The 17,840-nt window shown below is 38.3% G+C and overlaps 1 protein-coding gene across 1 annotated transcript in view; it reads right to left on the minus strand.

The window, feature by feature from the left end:
* The window catches only part of LOC129650792 (uncharacterized), a 91,079-nt gene that overhangs the window by 29,522 nt on the left and 43,717 nt on the right, over positions 1–17,840 (minus strand). The window contains exons 11-15 of the mRNA XM_055579598.1: positions 16,253–16,357; positions 15,905–15,958; positions 14,607–14,711; positions 5,290–5,394; positions 4,540–4,593 (exon numbers count right to left, since the gene is read on the minus strand). Of these exons, the coding sequence (XP_055435573.1) occupies positions 4,540–4,593; positions 5,290–5,394; positions 14,607–14,711; positions 15,905–15,958; positions 16,253–16,357 (423 nt within the window). The remainder of the gene's footprint in view (positions 1–4,539; positions 4,594–5,289; positions 5,395–14,606; positions 14,712–15,904; positions 15,959–16,252; positions 16,358–17,840) is intronic.

A 17,840-nucleotide genomic window follows, 5' to 3' on the forward strand; every position in this document is an offset into this window, starting at 1 on the left:
AAGATCCTTTGACCTAGTAATTCTAGTTGGAAAACTCTATCTAAAAATGATTTTAAAGTTGAATAAATATTTATGTATAAAGATCACATATGCATAACAGTAAAGCATTACAGACTACCTAAATGTTCAATAAGAAAAGAAAAATCAAACCAGCTTTCCAGCAAATGTTAAAGGGACTTACATAGTCAAGAAATACAAGAAAAGAAAAAAGATCTACAAAATCAACCACAAACAATTAAGAAAATGGCAATAGGAACATATATATATATCCATAATTACTCTAAATGTAAATGGATTAAATGCTCCAACCAAAAGACACAGGCTGGCTGAATGGATACAGAAACAAGACCCATATCTATGCTGTCTACAGAAAACCCACTTCAGACCTAAAGACACATATAGACTGAATATGAGAGGATGGAAAAACTTATTCCATGCAAATGGGAAGCAAAAGAAAGCTGGAGTAGCAATCCTCATATCAGAAAAAATAGACCTTAAAGTAAAGAAGATTACAAGACATAAGGGAAGACACTTCATAATGATCAAGGGATCAATCCATGAGGAAGACATAGCAACTGTAAAGACTTATGCACCCAACATAGGAGCACCTCAATACATAGGACAAACACTAACAGACATAAAAGGAGGAATTGACAGTAACACAATAATAGTAGGAGGCTTTAACACCCCACTCACATCAATGGACAGATCATCAAAACAGAAAATTAATAAGGAAACACAAGTCTTAAATGATACATTAGATGAGATGGATCTCATTTTTATCTTCAGGACATCCCATCCAAATGCAGAAGAATACACCCTCTTCCAAAGTGCACATGAAACATTGTCCAGGATAGACCACATCTTGGGTCACAAATCAAACCTCAGTAAGTTTAAGAAAACTCAAATCATATCAAACATCTTTTCTGACCACAGCACTATGAGACTAGATATCAATTACAAGAAAAAAACTATAAGAAACAGAAACACATGGAGATTAAACAACACATTTCTAAATAGCCAACAGGTTACTAAAGAAATCAAAAGGAAAAAAAAATTCTAGAAACAAATGACAATGAAAACACAACTCAAAACCTTCAGGATGCAGCAAAAGCAGTTCTAAGAGGGAAGTTTACAGCAGTACAATCCTACCTCAAGAAACAAGAAAAACATCTAATAGACAACCTAACTTCACCTAAAACAACTGGAAAAAGAAGAACAAAAAACCTCCAAAAGTAGTAGAAGGAAAGAAATCATAAAGATCCAAGCAGAAATAAATGAAAAAGAAATGAAAGAAACAATAGTAAAGATGAATAAAACTAAAAGCTGGTTCTTCAAGAAGATAAAATTGACAAGCCTTTAGACTCATCAAGAAAAAAAGAGAGAAGAATCAAATCAACAAAATTAGAAATGAGAAAGGAGAAGTTACAACAGACAATGCAGAAATACAAAGGATTATAAGAGACTATTATGAACAACTATATGGCAATAAAATGGATAACCTGGAAGAAATGGACAGATTCTTAGAAAAGTTCAATCTTCCAAGACTGAACCAGGAAGAAATAGAAATTATGAACAACCCAATTACAAGCACTGAAATTGAAGCTGGGATCAAAAAATCTCCCAAAAAACAAAAGCCCAGGACCAGATGGCTTCACATGAGAATTCTATCAAACATTTAGAGAAGAGCTAATGCCTATCCTTCTAAAACTCTTTCAAAAAATTGCAGAGGAAGGAACACTTCCAAAGTCATTCTATGCGGCCACCATCACCCTGATACCAAAACCAGACAAAGACAACACAAAAAAAGAAAACTATAGGCCACTATCATTGATGAACATAGATGCAAAAATCCTCAACAAAATTTTAACAAACAGAATTCAGCAGTATATCAAAAAGCTCACACACCATGATCAAGTTGGGTTTATTCCAGGGATGCAAGGATTCTTCAATATACGCAAATCAATCAATGTGATACATCATATTAACAAACTGAAAGATAAAAACCATATGATCATCTCAATAGATGCAGAAAAAAACTTTGACAAAATTCAGCACCCATTAATGATCAAAACTCTTCAAACAATGGGCATAGAAGGAACCTACCTCAACATAGTAAAGGCCATATATGATAAACCTAGAACAAACATTATTCTCAATGGTTAAAAACTGAAAACATTCCCCCTAAGATCAGGAACAAGACAGGTGTGCCCACTTTCACCACTATTATTCAACATAGTTCTGAAGTCCTAGCTATAGCAATCAGAGAAGAAAAAGAAATAAAAGGAATCCAGATTGGAAAAGAAGTAAAGCTCTCATCATTTGTAGATGACATGATACTGTACGTAGAAAACCCTAAAGATAGTATCAGAAAATTACTAGAGCTAATCAGTGAATTTAGCAAAGTTGCAGGATACAAAATCAATACACAGAAATCACTTGCATTTCTATATACTAACAATGAAAAATTAGAAAGAGAAATTAAGGAATCAATCCCATTCACCATTGCAATAAAAAGAATTAAGTATCTAGAAATAAACTTACTAAGGAGACAAAAGAACTGTACACAGAAAATTATAAGACACTAATGAAAGAAATCAAAGACAACATAAACAGATGGAGAGATATTCCATGTTCCTGGGTAAGAAGAGTCAATATTGTAAAAATGACTATATTACCAAACACAATCTACAGATTCAATGTGATCTCTATCAAATTACCAATGACATTTTTCACAGAACTAGAACAAAAAATTTCACAATTCATATGGAAACACAAAAGACCCTGAATAGCCAAAGCAGTCCTGAGAAAGAAGAATGGAGCTGGAGAAATCAAACTTCCTGACTTCAGAGTATATTACAAAGCTACAGTCATCAAGACAGTATGGTACTGGCACAAAAACAGAAATATACCAATGGAACAAGGTAGAAGGCCCAGAAATAAACCCACACACCTAAGGGTACCTTATTTTTGACAAAGGAGGCAAGAATATGCAATGAGGAAAAGACAGCCTCTTCAATAAATGGTGCCGGGAAAACTGGACAGCTACATGTAAAAGAATGAAATTAGAACACTTTTTAACATCACACACAAAGATAAAATCAAAATGGATTAAAGACCTAAATGTAAGACCAGAAACTATAAAACTCTTAGAGGAAAACATAGGCAGAACACTCAATGACATAAATCAAAGCAAGATCCTCTATGACGCACCTCCTAGATTAATGGAAATAAAAACAAAAGTAAACAAGTTGGACCTGTTTAAACTTAAAAGCTTTTGCACAGCAAAGGAAACTATAAGCTAGGTAAAAAGACAACCCTCAGAATGGGATAAAATAATAGCAAATGAAACAAATGACAAAGGATTAATTTCCAAAATATATAAGCAGCTCATACAACTCAATACCAGAAAAACAAACAACCCAATCAAAAAGTGGGAAAAAGACCTAAACAGACATTTCTCCAAGGAAGACATACAGATGGCTAACAAACACATGAAAAGATGCTCAACATTGCTCTTATTAGAGAAATGCAAATTAAAACTACAATGAGATATCACCTTACACTGGTCAGAATGGCTATCATCAAAAAGTATACAAACAATAAATGCTGGAAAGGGTGTCAAGAAAAGGGATTGCTCTTGCACTATTGGTGGGAATGTAAATTGATTCAGCCACTATGGTAGACGGTATGGAGATTCCTTAAAGAACTAGGAATAAAACCACCATATAACCTGGCAATCCCACTCCTAGGCATATACCCTGAGGAAACCAAAATTGAAAAAGACATGTATCCCATTGTTCATTGCAGCATTAATTACAATAGCTAGAACATGGAAGCAACCTAGATGTCCATCAACAGATGAATGGATAAAGAAGTTGCAGTACATATACACAATGGAATATTACTCAGCCATAAAAAGGAACACCTTTGATTCAGTTCTGATGAGGTGGATGAACCTAGAACCTATCATACAGAGTGAAGTAAGAGAAAGAGAAAGAGAAACATCATATTTTAATGCATATATACGGAATATAGAAAAATGGTACTGAAGAATTTATGTACAGGGCAGCAATGGAGAAACAGACACAGAGAATAGACTTATGGACATGGGGAGACGGGAGGAGAGGGTGAGATGTATATAGAGAGTAACATGGGAACTTACATCACCATGTGTAAAATTCCAATGGGAATTTGCTGTATGGCTCAGGAAACTCAAACAGGGGTTCTGTGTCAACCTGGAGGGGTGGGATGGGGAGGGAGATGGGAGGGGGGCTCAGGAGGGAGGGGATATATGTATACCTATGGCTGATTCATGTTCAGGTTTGACAGAAAACAAAAAAATTCTGTAAAGCAATTACCCTTCAATAAAAAAATAAATAAATTTAAAAAAGAGAAAAGAATAATCAAGTAAATTGTGTATGTGTAAATACAACATGATGATATAGTCTTAAAAATGATGTTTACAAATAATTTTTCAATGATATGGCGATGACTGGGCATCGCCATACATGGACACACGTCTTTTTTTCCACTCACCTTTGAAAGACTTCACACCCCTCAGTAATTCTTTCTTAAACACCTTTTTATCAGCTGTAAACAAACAAACAACACCAACAACAAAAAGCATGATTGAGTTTTTGATGATTCATAAGAATCAGTATTTACTTTCAGAAAGGGAAAACTTAAATTTATCAAAGTTTATTCTCAATGAAATAAAAAGTACTCAGAAAATTCAGTGCAGTGAATCTATCCAATGGACAGAATAGAAGACTATGGCTAGTGGCATCCTACTTGGCTGAATCACACCTAGCTTTTTCTTTACCATTTCTCCTCTCTAATTTGGCTTTATTTTTCTTTCTTCATTTTCCTATCCTCCTTCCCTTTTCTCCTCTTACAGCTTAGACTTTAGATTTCCCCCAAAGAGATGAAAGAACATGTGTGTCCTATATGGGCCTTCTGTCTAAAGAGGTCCCAGTTTCCTAAACCAAAATCTAAGTGAAAAGAACAGGATTGCAAAAAAATGCTAAGATCAAATCTTTAAACAATATTTTTAATGGACATAAAATGTTTCAAATGTTAGAATTTCTTATATGAAACCCTACAACTAGCCTTCCCTGAAGTTCTGTTTAGGAGGGCAGGAACTTCAGGAAACGTGCTCCCCACAGTCAAGGTACCTGCCCAGTAGAGTTTAGTACAGTGCTATGTACAAAACAGAGCTTCAGTAAATGTTTGTTGAAGGAATACATTTTTAGACTTCAATGATATAGAACACACTTAAATGCTTACCAGAAACGGGCAGAGTTTTTATAAGCTTCTTGTGTTCCTTTTTTGTGATCTCTATTCCCATGTTTTTAAGAACATTTTTCAGGTCCTCAGTGCGAATCTTCTCTCCTTTAGAAAAGGAAACGTGTACATATTAAACATCCTTATCAGTTGCAGGGGAAGGAGTAAGGTACAATGAAGGCTTGTTCAGCTCTTCAGAATCAAGGAGGGGAGTCAGACATTTTTCTTTCAACCTAAGTAAAGAGAAACTCTTACAATGATAAGACAATAATACGCATAAAAAGTAAAATAGGAATTGTATAATCTCAGTAACTTAGATACTGTTTGACGGCTAATGTAAACAATTCAATCACATAACAGTGGTGTTATTTTATCTTTTCTCTTCTTCCTTCTCTGTCCCCTCCTCTAGGCCTTCCTCTTCTTCATCTTTCTTTTCTTCTGTTGCCTAAATTATAGAATTAGTTTTAATAATAACAAAAATTGACTTATAAAAATTTCCACCTTGAATAAAGTTATATTTATACAATTATTAATGCATTGCAAGTTGAAAAAAAGATATGAAAAACCAAATAAGAAGGTCAGAGAAGGCAATGGCAAGCCACTCCAGTACTCTTGCCTGGAGAATCTCATGGATGGAGGAGCTTGGTAGGCTGTAGTCCATGGGGTCACTACTAGTCAGACACGACTGAGTGGCTTCACTTTCACTTTTCACTTTCATGCATTGGAGAAGGAAATGGCAACCCACTCCAGTGTTCTTGCCTGGAGAATCCCAGGGACGGCGGAGCCTGATGGACTCCCATCTGTGGGGTCATACAGAGTCAGACGCGACTGAAGTGACTTAACATATATAATCAGTTCAGTTCAGTTCAGTTCAGTTGCTCAGTCGTGTCTGACTCTTTGCGACCCCATGAATCGCAGCACGCCAGGCCTCCCTGTCCATCACCAACTCCCAGAGTTCACTCAGATTCACATCTATCGAGTCTGTGATGCCATCCAGCCATCTCATCCTCTGTCGTCCCCTTCTCCTTCTGCCCCCAATCCCTCCCAGCATCAGAATCTTTTCCAATGAGTCAACTCTTTGCATGAGGTGGCCAAAGTACTGGAGTTTCAGCTTTAGCATCATTCCTTCCAAAGAAATCCCAGGACTGATCTCCCCTATATAATAGGACTTTCCAAAAGTGAAAAAGGAGAAAAGAGGGATGAGGTAATACTGAAACATAAGGACTGAGGGTTTTCAGACTTGATGAAAGGCATAAATGTTCAGTTTCAGGAATCAGAAGTTCCAAGCAGGAAAAATTAAAGAAGTCTACACTTGGCCACATGATAATGAGAACTTCAAAGATAGAGATACTCTTAAGAGTTACACGAGAAAAAGAGATTAACTATCAAAAAGAATTGAAGATTTATAGTTGATTTTTTAATAGCAAAAAATAGGGCCAGAAAACAGTGTGTATGAGTCTACCTATTTAGCTATGTATGTATGTTCTTCTGTTTTCCCCCTTTTAAATTAAAATACAAATTTTATTATAGGCTAACTTTACAGCTTAGTCTCTAAATAACAATGTTCAAATGGGGCTGTAACTAAATTTGGGAAATAATTAACATGACCCAGAGATAGTATGACTGTCTCCCAGAGATAGACTGTTGGAACTTCGCTGCTTCTTATTCTGGGGAGAAAGTGAAGACAACTTTCACTTGTATGAAGGATAGCTGCATCTTACTAGTTGGAAACTAAGAGAGGTTTTTTGTTGTTTTATATGGAAACTAAATTCAAATATATGTAGAAGAGTCAAAGTAGCTGAGTAGTCAAAAGGAGATTGAGGAACTAATTCTCAGTGCTCCAGTCCTACCCTTCTGTACTCTGCTTTGTGTGTATGTGTTAGTCCCTCAGCCATGTATGACTCTATGACCCCATGGACTGCAGCCTGCCAGGCTCCTCTGTCCGTGGAATTCTCTAGGCAAGAATACTGAAGTGGGTTGCCATTCCCTTTTCCAGGAGATCTTCTGACCCAGGGATTGAACCTGGGTCTTCTGCACTGCAGGCAGATTCTTTACCATCTGAGCCACCAGGGAAGCCCTTATGTGTGGGACTCTAAATCACATTTCTGTTTTTCCAGGTGGCTCTATATTAAATTCTGTGAATAGGGGATGCTGGAGAGTCTGTAGGCTGGCAGATGAAGGTAGTTCCTGAAGCAGTAGGTGAATCAAGTTTTCTAGTTTTCAGCCTTGTGGAACCAGTTTCATTACACTTTTTTCAGACATAGTAGCTGAATGCATGTGCGTGTGCAAAGTTGCTTCAGCCATGTCTGACTCTTTGTGACCCTATGGACTGTAGCCAGGCTCCTCTGTCCATGGAATTCTCCAGGCAAGAATACTGGAGTGGGTGGCCATGCTCTCCTGCAGGGGATCTTCCCAACCCAGGGACCAAACCTGTGTCTCTTATGTCTCCTGCATTGGCAGGCAGGTTCCTTACCACTAGCACCAATTGGGAAGTCCCATAGTAGCTGCACATGTCAGTATTCTAAGGTAAAATGACCATCTACACGTCTAGACTTAGTCAAACCATGATCAAGCATGAATGTAAAATAAAGATTTTTCAGACAAAGACTGATTCTTGTTGAAACTACTAAGAACAATTTACTTGAGGAAGAATAAAGTCAACCCCCCAAAAAGTAGAAGAAACAATGGTGAGCAAAGAAAGTGATAAGCATGTTTAAATTTTGTGGAAGGCTGCATTTAAATTGCTCTACTCTTACTTTTAATATACTCACTTGGCAAAGCTCCATTCCTGGTTAAAAGAAGTATCTGCTTATTCTGTGTCTGCAGCCATGCAGCTGCACTAGAGTTGAAGTTAACTATGCTGTTTTCAGTTTAAATTGATGATCATGAAGCTCAAGTAGGTCCTTATTTCTGTTGGGCAATCACACTATACTCGGTTGGTCCATTAACTTTCCCACTCTTCTTGTTGACTGCTTCACATCATTTGTCTTTCAAACCACCACTTCCTTCTTTTCTATTTAATCACAACTTCTTTTATCTCTCTAATTAAAGAAGTCCTTTTGGCAGAAACTGAAGAAGAACTAAAGAGCCTTAGTAAGGTAAAAGAGGAGAGTGAAAACGTTGGCTTAAAACTCAACATTCAGAAAACTAAGATCACGGTATCTTGTCCCATCACTTCATGGCAAATAAGATGGGAAAATAATGGAAAAGTGAAAGATTTATTTTCTTGGGCTCCAAAATCACTGCAGATGGTGACTGCAGCCATGAAATTAAAAGACGCTTGCTCCTTGGAAGAAAAGCTATGACCAACCTGGATAGCATATTAAAAAGCAGAGACACCACTCTGCCAGCAAAAGTCCATCTAGTCAAAGCTATGGTTTTTCCAGTAGTCACGTATGGACATGAGAGTGGAACTATAAAGAAAGCTGAGTGCTGAAAAATTGATGCTTTTGAACTGTGGTGTTGAAGAAGACCCTTGAGAGTCCCTTGGACTGCAAGGAGATCCAACCTGTCAATCCTAAGGAAATCAGTTCTGAATATTCTTTGGAAGGACTGATGATAAAGCTGAAACTCCAATACTTTGGCCACCTGATGGGAAGAACTGATTCATTTGAAAAGACCCTGATGCTGGGAAAGATTGAAGGCAGGAAGAGAAGGGGATGACAGAGGATGAGATGGTTGGATGGCATCACCAACTTGATGGACATGAGTTTGAGTAAGCTCCAGGAGTTGGTGATGGACAGGGAAGCCTGGAGTGCTGCAGTCCATGGGGTCACAAAGAATTGGATGTGACTGAGCGACTGAACTGAACTGAACTGAAAGAAGTCCTAATCACCAACCACCAGGAAATTCCCTATTCACACTGTTTCCAAATCTCATCCTCTGAATTTCTCTTAAACATTGTTCAGTTAGGCTTCTTTCCACTTTCACCACCTACAACGTCTCTCTCTTTTTTAACTTCTCTTTTTGATATTACCAGTGGTCTCCATGTGGCTATACACAATGGTCAATTCTCAGCCCTTATCTTACTTGGATTATCAGCAGCATTTAACTCTGTTGATTTGCCCTCTAATCTGATACGGCAGATGCTATAGATGCACTGACCAAATCTCTTTAACCTTTGCCATTTCAATGCACACTAGTCCAACTTTCAATTCCCAGTATCTCTTTGTCTGAAGGATTTCTTTGTGTATGTTGTGTTACAAAATGATCACCACAATAAGTCTAGTTAACATCCTTCACAGTGGCTCCTTTTAAAATATATCAAAATTCAATTATTTTTTTTTTTGGCAGTGACTCCAGGCAAGTGGGGGATCTAGTTCTCACCCCACCCAAGACCAGGGGTCAAATCTGTGTCCCCTGCAGTTGAAGCCCAGAATGTTAACCACTGGACTTCTAGGGAAATCCCTATTTTTCATCACCTTATTGTTATCTAAAGTGAAAGTGAAGTCTCTCAGTCATGTCGGACTCTTTGCGACCCCGTGGACTGTAGAGTACCAGGCTCCTCCATCCATGGGATTCTCCAGGTAAGAACTGGAGTGGGTTGCCATTTCCTTCTCCAGGGGATCTTCCTGAACCAGGGATCGAACCCTGGTCTCCCACATTGCAGGCAGATACTTTAACCTCTGAGCCATCAGGGAAACCCCATTGTTATCTAACCTGGTATTAAAAACCATCATCTTTAATGCAGATTACTCTAAAGGCCTCTTAAATGGTTCCCCTGTTTCTATTCTTGGTTTCTTTCCTCCACTTCCCCACCTCCACTGCTTCACCCCACCATCTGTCCACACAGAATCCAGAAAGATCTGATGAAAGATTAGGTCAGATTATATCATGCCTCAGCTCTAAATCCTTCAATGGCTTTCCATTTCTCTTAGGAAAAAGCCCAAGACCTGGCAGGGCTTTCATGGCGATGGCTGATCTTGTACCCATCACGTCTCTCTTCTCATCTCCTATTACTGTTTTCCTTACTTACTCAACTTCAGCTACATTGGCCTTCTTGCTGTTTCTTGAAAAGCCCAGCTATGCTCCCACCTTTGGGCCTTAGTTCTTATTTACTTTGCCTGCAACACTTTTTCCACAAGTCCCCACACGGCTGAAACTCATACCTTCTTCAGGTATTTGCTCAAACGTCACCATCTTAAAGAGACCCGATTCTCTATTTAAGACCATAGCTGCTCCTTTTCCCAACATATTTTGCTCTCCCAGTCTCCTTTAGGGTAGTCTACTTTTCATTCTTCTCTATAGAATTTACCACTTTCAAACAGGAAATGGCAACCCGCTCCAGTGTTCTTGCTTGGAGAATCCCAGGGACGGTGGAGCCTGGTGGGCTGCCATCTATGGGGTCGTACAGAGTCGGACACAACTGAAGTGACTTAGCAGCAGCAGCAGCAACACACTATATAATGTACTTATTTATTATGTTTATTGTTTACTGCTTATTTCCTCTGCTAGAATGTAAGCTCTGTGGGGGAAGTTATATTTGTTCAGTTTACTGATGTACTGTAAATGCCTCAAACAATGTCTGGCATGTAGTAAGTGCTGAATAAATAGTTGTTGAATGAATAAAGAAAGGAAATACTATTATATTAAAAATACAGTTCCATATAAAACTTCAAGACCAAATAATAATTGTAATATCTCACTCACCTGTAATATTTTTAACTTTATCCATCAACACATTTAAATCAATCTTCTCATTATTTTGAAGATAAAAAAATAAAACAAATTTTAGAAAAATGATATGAAGTCCTTAAATTGTGAAGCAAAATCCCCAAATTCAACCATTTGAAAACATTTCCCTAGAAGTTTATTAGCTTTTCATGTCAGAGATCATAATCGTAATTAAAACAGTTCCTGCATTTTACTCTATCAAAAACCACACAGCACAGTGGATGAGCAAGGTTTAAAGTCCTCTCCTTTCCTTTGAGACACTCTTTTATTAGGTTAGTCTTTCTCAGACAGGAGTTTGAAACTTATTGAGAATGTAAAAATTTTGTTTAAAAATTATGTCTCCATTTTGCCAGTGTTGACTTTCCCTTTGGGCTTATGTTCACCTTGGCACCAAGCGATGCCCTTAAAGGACAGACTGCTGGTGTGCATGCCTGTGCTCGTAGCTTGCTAACACAGTCATCATCACGGTGATGTATTTGGTTAAACTTCCAAGTTATATTTGTTCTGTTTACTGACAAAATTTTTGTTCTGCAGTACCCATTCTCAATGGAAAGACTTTTTCATAGACCATTAACTTAGTTTCTTTAGTCAGTATTTCTCAAAATAAAACCAGAAGCTACTGGATATCAATAGATACATTTTAATGAGTTTATAAAACTGCAAGTTTGAGAAACACTAAATTGGGATGTTACAAAAGTAATTAAAGGATTATTGTTGTTAAGTTTCTAAGTTGTGTCCGACTCTTTGGGACCCCATGAACTGAAGCACGCCAGGCTTCCCTGTCCTTCACTATCTCCCAGAATTTGCTTAAACTCATGTCCATTGAGTGGGTGATGCCATCCAGCCATCTCATCCTTTGTTGCCTGCTTTTCCTCTTGCCCTTAATAGTAAAAAGATGCCATTACACTAACAGGCAAGACTCAGTTTGCAGCCTTAAAGCTGTCCATGGACAAGCTCATTCTCCACTCATGACTTGGTCAAGGGTGCCAATTCATCACTGCTCAAATGTGTTTGCATTCTTTTATTATTTTTAATATTCCTCAGATTTTAAGTTCTCCCAAGGGTGAGATACCAGTTTAATGGTTTGTTCAAGAGTGATGTTCCATAAATGCTTTGTTGTTGTTCGGTTACTAAGTCATGTCCAACTCTTTGCGACCCCATGGACTGCAGCACACCAGGCTGCCCTGTCCTTCACTATCTCCCAGAGTTTACTGAAATTTATGTCCATTGAGTTGGTGATGCCATCCAGCCATCTCATCCTCTGTTGCCCACTTCCCCTCTTGCCCTCGATCTTTCCCAGAATCCTCTGTCCATGGAATTCTCCAGGCAAAATACTGGAGTGGGTAGCCATTCCCTTTTCCAGGGGATCTTCCCGACCCGGGGATTGAACCCTAGTCTCTTGCATTTTAGGCAGATTCTTTACCATCTGAGCTACCAGGGAAGCTCCCACAAATGTTTCCTGAATAATAAAGTTCTAGCAAAATGCAAGAATATTATATAGAGTGGTTTAGCTTTAAAAATAGTATATATTCCAGGTTCTTAGATGTGAAATTTATCCTTGCTTGTTATTTTTTAAATATATTTTAAATTATGATAATCTTTTATTATTATCCTTTATAGTATTTTCTTATTATTAATATGAGCACTATTATAATTATTTTAAATAAAATAAAGAGGAATCTTTTGGGATTAAAGTTTGTTCCTATAGAAGACAGATGTCACCATTTCCTTTACTTTGTGTGCCTCTAATTCACTCCACTGAGACTTGCTGGGCCCTTCAGACTGTTTTCCATTCTATCTCAGATGATTCCACAGATGTACAAGGTAGTCCACCAGAATGAGATTAATAACTCTACACTTTAAATCACTGTGGTGGTATTTTTTATCATATTTCAGGATATTAAGAAAACAGAGTAACCAAAAATATCTACATTTACTGCATTGGTAGATTAAAAGAGTTCTGAAAGTGTTTAAAGATTCTCGGATACTGGGAAAGATTGAAGGCAGTAAGAGAAGGGGACAATAGAGGATGAGATGGTTGGATGGCATCATTGACTTAATGGACATGAGTTTGAGCAAGCTCTGGGAGTCGGTGATGGACTGGGAAACCTGGCATGCTGCAGTCCATGGGGTCGCAAAGAGTCGGACACGACTGAGTGACTGAACTGATCTGAACTGAAAGGGTTTAAAAAAGCAGACATAAAATCATTTTTGGAAAAACTGCCTGCTTCTTATTAAGTCAAAGGCCCCAAGAGCCTAGAACAGTGCCTGACACATCATAGGCATTCAATTAAAGTTTATGGACTGAAATAATGAAAGGTACTGGGGAAAGGGAAGTAAGGATGGGGGGAAAAGGTTATTGTAAGATTATATAAAATCATTTATGCAAAACTTTTGAAAATTGTGAAGCACTATAGATATTTTTTTTTTAATTCCACTCAATTTAAAAAAAGAAAAAAGAATGAAGGTACTACTTATTTGGAAAAACCCATATTCATTGACTTGGGTCAATCTTCCATTTTTACTACTTCCTCAGGGGGGCAAGTGCCTCTCAAAATTTCCTGATTAATTGTTCTCAGCTCTACTAGTATAAGAAAAGTCTCCGTTCAGTTCAGTTCAGTCGCTCAGTCGTGTCCAACTCTTTGCAACCCCATAAACTGCAGCATACCAGGCCTCCCTGTCCATCACCAACTCCTGGAGTTTACTCAAACTCATGTCCATAGAGTCGGTGATGCCATACAACCATCTAATCCTCTGTCATCCCCTTCTCCTCCTGCCCTCAATCTTTCCCAGCATCAGGGTCTTTTCAAATGAGTCAGCTCTTCGCATCTGGTGGCCAAAGTATTGGAGTTTCGGCTTCAACATCAGTCCTTCCAATGAACACCCAGGACTGATCTCCCTTAGGATGGACTGGTTGGATCTCCTTGCAGTCCAAGGGACTCTCAACAGTCTTCTCCAACACCACAGTCTAACACATGCCAAATTTAATGCCAATTGGTAACTTCACTATACATCTTAAGATCATTAATTCTGTAGTTCGTGGCAATATTAGCAGAGTGGTTGAAAGACAGTTTCTGGAGCCAGATTGCCTATCTACCACTAGATCTCTGACTCGAGGCAAGCTACTTGTTTTCTCTGTGCCTTAGTTTCCTGATATATAAATTAAGCATTAAAATGAAACTTATAGAGTAGTTTGGAAGATGAAATGATATAGTAAACTGCTTAGAACAGTGCCTTGCACAAGTCAGGACTATGTAAGTGTTGCACACTGCTATTTAATGCTGGATTAACAGTAGGGACTCAGGATTGAAGTGTTGACACTAGTTCTCTGAAATCTACAAAATCTCTAGTTCAGTAAATCCTCCACAGTCTTAAAAAAAAACACACAACAACCCAATGATTAAAGACTTGAGTATTCTTGTTAGACCTTGGCGGTTCCTATGGAGAGTGACACTTGTCATCTATACTGGGCAGCCTTCTTGCTGATCTTTCCTGAGTGACAGTTACTTGGCTTCAGCTGTGCTGAAGGCCTCAACTCCTTTTCTTCTTTTCATATATTATATATCATATCTTTAGTCATTCCAGCCCTGACACTGGCCTCATATCCAAAGTTTTGCTAAGGGGTATATTGATATCAAAACTCTCACCATCAACTGGTAGGTGGTCCTGTAGTTCCTGGATTTCTTCCTCTGTGAGATCAATTCCCATGTTTTTAAGGCAAATGTCCATTTTATCTGAAGATACCTTTGTCCCTTAGGAAAGAAAGGGATGGATATGAGAAATATTTCTAGTGATGTAAAGAGTGGGGCTTCCCTGGTGGCTCAGAGGTTAAAGTGTCTGCCTGCAATGCAGGAGACCTGGGTTCAATCCCTGGGTCGGGAAGATCCCCTGGAGAAGGAAATGGCAACCCACTCCAGTATGCTTGCCTGGAGAATCCCATGGACAGAGGAGCCTGGTGGGCTACAGTCCACGGGGTTGTAAAGAGTCAGACATGACTGAGCGACTTCACTTTCACTTTCAAAGAGTGGATTATTTTAGCTCATACTGAGGCATCAATACTTATAGAGAATAAAGAGCAAAGAACAAATGGCTGAAGTAAATGTGGTCTTGGTGTCTAAGTCAGAAATTCCTAAACCTTGATCTCTGGGATTTGGAAAACTTTTAAGAGAAGAAACTGAGGGGTTGGAGGTATCTGATGTGTGTGTGTGTGTGTTAGTTGCTTAGTCGTGTCTGACTCTTTGCAACCCCATAGACTACAACCCAACAGGCCCCTCCATCCATGGGATTCTCCAGGCAAGAACACTGGAGTGGGTTGCCATATTTTTCTCCAAAAGGAACTATAGAAAGAAAGAAAGTGAAGTCACTCAGTCATGTCCAACTCTTTGTGACCCCATGGACTGTAGCCAACCAGGCTCCTCCAGCCATGGAATTTTCCAGGCAAGAGTACTGGAGTGGATTGCCATTTCCTTCCAGGAGGTATCTGATAAGTCATGACAAAGACTAAAATTAACCTTTATAAACATGTCTGTACTGTAGGATTTGAAACTTGCTAAATTGATGGAGAACTATCCATCCATCCATCCTGTCCATGGATTTACTCTATCAAAATCCTATACATTTAATAACACAGATTTCTGGGTACTATCTCTGGAAAGTCAAAATCAATATGACTGAAAGAGGCCCAGTAATCTGAATGCTAAATCTTTCCCTCTTTCCCAGTTACTCTGATATACAACTTTATTCGGGAACCAAAGCTTTTGGGTTTACTGTAGTTAAACAATCTTGGTGAATGTACAGTACCTAAGGCATATAAAGAATAAATACTGAATTAATAACTGGGACAGCAGGATTAATAATCTGAAATATGTAAAACAGAGTTTTGAAAATAAGAACAAAGCTCAATGTCCTCAGTTTTAATTGCCTTTTCATCATACTTCTCACTCACCTTCAAGAGACCTCAATTCTTTCATCAACCTGTTCATATACACCCTTCTTTTGGCTGAAAGAAAGGGAAAAATCCAAGGCTCAGTGTAGATATTTTAAAATAGAATGCAACATGCATAATTTTAGAAATACAAAGACTTGCATGTTTTATTCTAGACATTTTTATTATTTCACTTAAAAGAATAAAACTCAGGAATAGAAACAGCTCTCAACTTGGTAAAATCATTTTGGTGGGGAGGGCATGAGACATTCCACAAATAGCACGTATTAGTCATATAAGTCCATAGTCTCAAGTTTCCTTGAAGGTCACTGTGATTTTTTTCCCCACTGTGATATTTTTAATGCTCACCATCAACTGGAAGATTGTTCAGTAGCTCCATGCCTTTATCTTCTGTGAGCTCTATCCCCATGTTTTCCAGAAAATTTTCCAGGTTACTAGTATCAACTTTCTCACCTTTAAAAAGTAAAACATGGTAATGATTGACAATTTGAAGAATGATGATTCTTTATTATTAAAAAAATCCCTATACTGTCTTTGTCAATTTAGCAATGAAATAAAGCTGGCAAGAATGCAAACTACTGCTAAGACATGATCTTAGAGTGTTTGGCTATACAAAGGTGATCAAAGTTAGGCTGCGAGTCAATAGATGGAAACATTCATCAGTAAATAGGTAGAGGGAAAGAATATATCACCAAGGAAATAACTTCTATTAAAATAAAATTTTGTGCATGCATTAAAATCTTGGTTTTGCAGTCTTTTTGATCATGTGTCATGGAACTATACTGGGCTTTTCTCCAGGGCCTTCTTCCTTTTTTAAAAAATTTGTTTATTTTTTAATTGAAGGACAACGGCTTTATAGAAGTCTGTTGTTTTCTGTCAAACCTGAACATGAATCAGCCATAGGTATACATATATCCCCTCCCTCTTGAACCTCCCTCCCTTCTCCCTCTCTATCTTACCCCTCTAGGTTGATACAGAGCCCCTGTTTGAGTTTCTTGAGACATCCAGTAAATTCCTGATGACTATCTATTTTATATATGGTAATAAAAGTTTCTATGTTACTCTCTCCATACATCTCACCCTCTCCTCCCTTCTCCTATGTCCATAAGTCTGTTCTCTATGTCTGTTTCTCCAGTGCTGCCCTGCAAATAAATTCTTCAGTATCATCTTTCTAGATTCCGTATATATGCATTAGTATATGATACTTATCTTTCTCTTTCTGACTTACTTCACTCTGTATAACAAGTTCTAGGTTCATCTACCTCATTAGAACTGACTCAAATGTATTCCTTTTTTATGGCCAAGTAATATTCCTGCTTATTTAACTTCTATGCAGAGTACATCATGAGAAACGCTGGGTGGAAGAAGTACTAGCTGGAATCAAGATTGCTGGGAGAAATATCAATAACCTCAGATATGCAGATGACACCACCCTTATGGCAGAAAGTGAAGAGGAACTAAAAAGCCTCTTGATGAAAGTGAAAGGGGAGAGTGAAAAAGTTGGCTTAAAACTCAACATTCAGAAAACGAAGATCATGGCATCTGGTCCCATCACTTCATGGGAAATAGATGGGGAAACAGTGGAAACAGTGTCAGACTTTATTTTTTGGGCTCCCAAATCCCTGCAGGTGGTGACTGCAGCCATGAAATTAAAAGATGCTTACTCCTTGGAAGAAAAGTTATGACCAACCTAGATAGCATATTCAGAGAAGGCAATGGCACCCCACTCCAGTACTCTTGCCTGGAAAATCCCATAGATAGAGGAGCCTGGTGGGCTGCAGTCCATGGGGTCGCTAAGAGTCAGACACAACTGAGCGACTTCACTTTCACTTTTCACTTTCATGCATTGGAGAAGGAAATGGCAACCCACTCCAGTGTTCTTGCCTGGAGAATCCCAGGGACGGGGGAGCCTGGTGGGCTGCCGTCTATGGGGTCG

The sequence above is a fragment of the Bubalus kerabau genome, chromosome 4 (assembly GCF_029407905.1).
Source record: "Bubalus kerabau isolate K-KA32 ecotype Philippines breed swamp buffalo chromosome 4, PCC_UOA_SB_1v2, whole genome shotgun sequence".
In the NCBI taxonomy this organism is placed as follows: domain Eukaryota; kingdom Metazoa; phylum Chordata; class Mammalia; order Artiodactyla; family Bovidae; genus Bubalus; species Bubalus kerabau.